This window comes from Carlito syrichta, unplaced genomic scaffold (genome assembly GCF_000164805.1).
Source record: "Carlito syrichta isolate Samal-C Ts95f unplaced genomic scaffold, Tarsius_syrichta-2.0.1 Scaffold313184, whole genome shotgun sequence".
Lineage (NCBI taxonomy): Eukaryota > Metazoa > Chordata > Mammalia > Primates > Tarsiidae > Carlito > Carlito syrichta.
Window position 1 is genome coordinate 954,854 of NW_007257280.1, and position 4,802 is coordinate 959,655.

At 43.7% G+C, this 4,802-nt stretch overlaps 1 protein-coding gene across 1 annotated transcript in view; it reads left to right on the forward strand.

Moving 5' to 3' along the window:
• The window catches only part of LOC110596726 (MAP7 domain-containing protein 3-like), a 43,635-nt gene that overhangs the window by 7,573 nt on the left and 31,260 nt on the right, over positions 1-4,802 (forward strand). Inside the window, 1 exon segment of the mRNA XM_021718659.1 lies at positions 805-944. Coding sequence (XP_021574334.1) covers positions 805-944 — 140 coding nt within the window.

The following is a 4,802-nucleotide window of genomic DNA, read 5'->3' on the forward strand; positions in this document are numbered from 1 at the left end:
GGTCGAGGCTGCGGGGGCCGGAAGCGTCCACTGCACTCCAGTCTGGGCGACGGAATGAGACTCCAACTCAAAAAAAAAAAAAAAAAAAAAAAAAAAAGAAATGGGAAGGGGAGGGCAATGTCCAATGAAAGGTTATCTAAGGCCTCTTTCAAGGCTAACAGTCTCTGAATACGGCATGTCTAACTCCAGGTTTCTCCCTTAGCAGAGGAAGTGGGAGGGACAGCTGCTTCTTCAGTTACTATCTCTTTTCTTTCTTTTTTTTTTTGAGTTGGAGTTTCACTCTGTCACCCAGACTGGAGTACAGTGGCCGCTGCCGGCCACCACAGCCTCGACCTGCTGGGCTCCAGCGATCCTTCCACCTCAGCCTTCCAAGTAGCTGGAACTACGGGCGCGCGCGACCACGCCCGGCTAATTTTTGATTTATTGTAGAGATGAGGTCTCGCCAAGTTGCCCAGATGGGTCTCGAACCCTCGGGCTCAGGCAATCCACTCACCTTGGCCTCCCAAAGCGCGGGATTACAGGCTGAGCCACCGAGCCCAGCTCACTTATTATTTTTAAATTGTTGACAATTTGTGACAGAACAAGTACCTTAAGTACAGTGGAATAAATGCTCAAATTCAAGAATATGGATACACAGATCCAGAGTTAGACTCTTCTTTCTTAACAAAAGGGGAGGGCAGGCTTTTCTTATTTGCTGATCTTTAATACCATAATCACCTTATTGTCACGAATTGTGACTCTCCCACGTTTGATTTGGTGAAGCACTTTGGATGTTTAAACTTCATTGTGTGTCGCTTTTGTTAGATTTCGCCTTGTATTGATGCAAAAACCGTTCATCCTGTTCCGTATCAGCATGGCCACCTCCGCGCCAAGATTCTGCGCAGAAAGAGGAAGTTAGAAAAAGGCCAGGAAAGCACTAACAGTGCTGAGGGCAGAGGGGTGGGGTAAGTGGGGGAGGGGAAGGAAGTTTCAGCCAAGAATTCTCAAGTTCCTTTTCTATGCCTGGAGAGAAGTGTTGAACCACTGCTTTCTTTCGGTCATGTAATCACCCCATCCCTGGTGACACATAGATGCAATAAACTGGTGGTACCTCTCTGGAGAGCCATTTGGTTTGAAAACTCTTTATCCCCACCCCCACCCCCGCCCATTGCCAAGATCATATTCCACAGAAACAATCCCCAACGGAGTAGAAGGTGGGAGGGTGAAAAACTGCATAAGGTCATTTCAAGACCCGCTATTTATAATGGTGAAAAACTGAATACGATCCAAATGTTCAATAATGGTAGAGTGTCTAAAAAAAGTACTCTATTGACCAGATGGAATGCTATTTGGGCATCAAAATGGTAAGTATGCAGGCTGTGTTAAATGGAAAGGGCAGATCACAACATGTTATAAACACAAACATTGTAGCTATGAAAACATAAAATATATGTGGACATTCATGTAAAAAAAAGAAAATGTGTATGGCAGATAAAACATTTTAATTGAATTTGGTTTAGCTACTGTGCATGCCATCATATAAACTTTATATCATTTAATCCTTACAACAATGAATCATTGTGTTAATTTCTACACACACAAAAAAACTCCCGCTGGTATTGTAATTTGGATTGTGTATAACAGCATCTTTAAAATGAGATTTCCCCTGAATTGTACCCCACATCTTCAAAATAAAAAATTTAAAAAGATAAAAATAAAAAGTAAAAAAAAGCCGGGCTCAGTGGCTCAGCCTGTAATCCCGCACCTTGGGAGGCTGAGGTGAGTGGATTGCCTGAGCCCGCAGGTTCGTGACCCGCCTGGGCAACTTGGCGAGACCTCATCTCTACAATAAATCAAAAAATTAGCCGGGCGTGGTGGTGCAAGCCTGTAGTTCCAGCTACTTGTAAGGCTGAGGCGGAAGGATCACTGGAGCCCAGCAGGTCGAGGCTTCAATGGCGGGGAGCGACCACTGTACTCCAGTCTGGGCAACAGAGTGAGACTCCGATTCAAAAAAAAGAAAAAGAAAAGAAAAGAAAATAGAACTTCAAAATGAATCTCTGCCATTTACTAGATGTGTGACTTTGGGCTTGTCATTTCAACTAAATTGCTTCCTTCATAAAATGAGGAGGAAGCAGATTAAATGTTAAATCTGAATGTCTTTGAGTTATCAAATTAGTCATAATTTTAGTTTTTACATCTCTGGTGCTCCTGGGAATCACAGATCAGAACGTCTACCATGAAGTGTCCACTAACCTGTTTTGAAAGATATGGTACAGCCGGGTTTGGTGGCTCAGCCTGTAATCCCGCGCTTTGGGAGGCCAAGGTGAGTGAATTGCGTGAGCCCGCGGGTTCGAGACCCGCCTGGGCAACTTGGCGAGACCTCGTCTCTACAATAAATCAAAAATGTGCCGGGCATGGTAGCACACGCTTGTAGTTCCAGCTACTTGGAAGGCTGAGGTGGAAGGATCGCCGAAGCCCAGCAGGTCGAGGTTGCGGTGGCCGGGAGCGGCCACTGCACTCCAGTCTGGGCTACAGAGTGAGATTCCAACTCAAAAAAAAAAAAAAAAAAGAAAGATATGGTACAAAATGCTACCAGAGAAAAAGGTAACTGACTCTCCTATCATAAAGGAATACACAATTCAAAATATTCTATGACTGCCATTCATATTTCCATACTTGTGGAGACCAGACTAAAAGTGCTTTTTTTTACCACACCCAGAGAATTGGCAATGCTTTGGGGTGAGGGGGACATGCTCAAGAAAGAACTAAGTACTATGCACAGATAGTTTAAGTGAAAAATGTCGAAATTCGATGCCTTGGCATCCCTGGAGCAAAGGACAACTGGAACCCATGTTGTTTTTCATTAGCATTTAAATACCTTGCCATCTAAGAGGCATTCTTTCCCCCAAGTACAAGCTGTTCTTCTGAGGTGGGTGCAGGAGTGTGTTTAGCCGTGTGATCTGGGTTAACCCCTCCTAAACTTGACATTCTTCAAGGCCCATGTGCCTCCCTCTTGGCCATGAACTGCTGAGGCTATGGTCTTCTGACTCAGATTCTCTTTAGATGCTGTTTCAGCTTTCGCCTTCCTCTAAAGAAAGGTTTTCTCTTCCTGGAAGATCTATCTTCCAATAAGGCTGTTTCCATTTGAAAGAAATGAGTGAAGAGTTCAAGCATCTTAGTGGCTGCAATCTGCTTAGACTGTATTTGCTCCTGCCTTCTGGCTTCCCCCATGAGGAGACGTGCCTGGGGGAGGGAGTGAATGGGTCTGCGACTACATAACGTGTTTTGTCACCACCTTGAGGGAATAGACCCTACCTTGTCTGCTTCTGAAGCAGGCCTTCTCCTCCCCAACTTCTGAGGGAAGTGGGGGAAGGAAGGGGTGGGGCGAGAACACAAAGGGTACTGACATTCTGTAAAGCTCCAGTATTCTGGTCTTTAAAAAGATTTCAATTATATGAATGACTCCTGTGTTTATTTCCCCCCCAAACAAGCCTCTTTGTTAGTTACACACAATTATTATTCTTTGCCTAAAATCTTGATCTCTTGTTTCTAACTACAAACCCCTTGGCCAGCATCTGGATTGCAAAATGCTTGTTCTCTTTACCAAATCACCTGATGAAACATCCCAAACTCTCTGTCCACAAACAAGGACATTTAGGGGCAAAGTGTGGGGGATGGGGAAGAAAAAACTTTCCAGTAACTCTTGAGTTAGTATTAGGAAGCGTGGAATTATCTACTCCAATCTGAGCTGTGGTATATTATTATTAATAGGGTTAGCATTTTAAGGGATAATTCTACTGACATCATAGCATTGTTATAAAGAATAAGTGAGACAATGTGAATAAAGTGTACTCAGTGCCTGGCATGTAGTAAGTACCTCCAAGCTGTTAGCTAATATTATTACTACTAACCACTTTCTGTTGAACCTGTACTGGACATTGGGTACTGTATGTGATCCTTTATGTCAACTGACTTGAATATCAATAAAACAGTTGCAAGCAATTGTCATTATCCCCATTTCACAGATGAGAAAATTGAGGCTTAAGGTCACATAGTGCTTAAGTGGCAGAACCAGGCCCCAGGCCCAGATGTAAGTTCCAAAGTTCACTCTTCGCACCACACTGCAGTGGATAAAGGACACATTCGCGGGCTTTGCGGGGGCTTTGCAAGTTGGTCAGTTGGTTACTCTCCTCATCAGTCTGTTACTAAAATTTGAATGCTTATATAATGACAGCATTTCTCCCTGAACCAATTTTCTTCAAATGTCATTTCCTCCTTCTATAAACAGACTGAACACATCCCTGACTCAGATTTGAACAAAGTCATTTCACATTTCAGATTTTCTTTTCCCTGCAGTCAGCCCTATGGCAATTCCACAGGCCCAAGGCCAAATTCCAGCTCATAGTGGAGGATGTGTGAATACCATAGGCTAAGAAAATAGCATGAGACCAACTTACAGAGGTCCCCCAGTGCTATCTCACCCGACTATTTCCCAGCAGGCTGTGGATTAAGATATAAATGAAACATATGGAGATGGAAAAAAGCATATGTCAGACATGCTGTGGCCCGTGTTCCTGTCAAGCGCACACACTGGGTCATTTTTAATCATGAAAACACCACCACGCAGACTACCCAAATATTTCTACAGAACCAAAATTGAAGTCAGTGCTTTGTTTCTCATGCCTTCCTTCTTTAATTAGCCTCATCTGCGGTATCCCAAGATTGGGCACATACACCCCTCCTCCGCCAGAAAAAGAAGACAGAGAGAAAACAACTAGTTAGTTCCAAAAGACTAAACAGTTCCTCCTGGGTATATTTCTTTT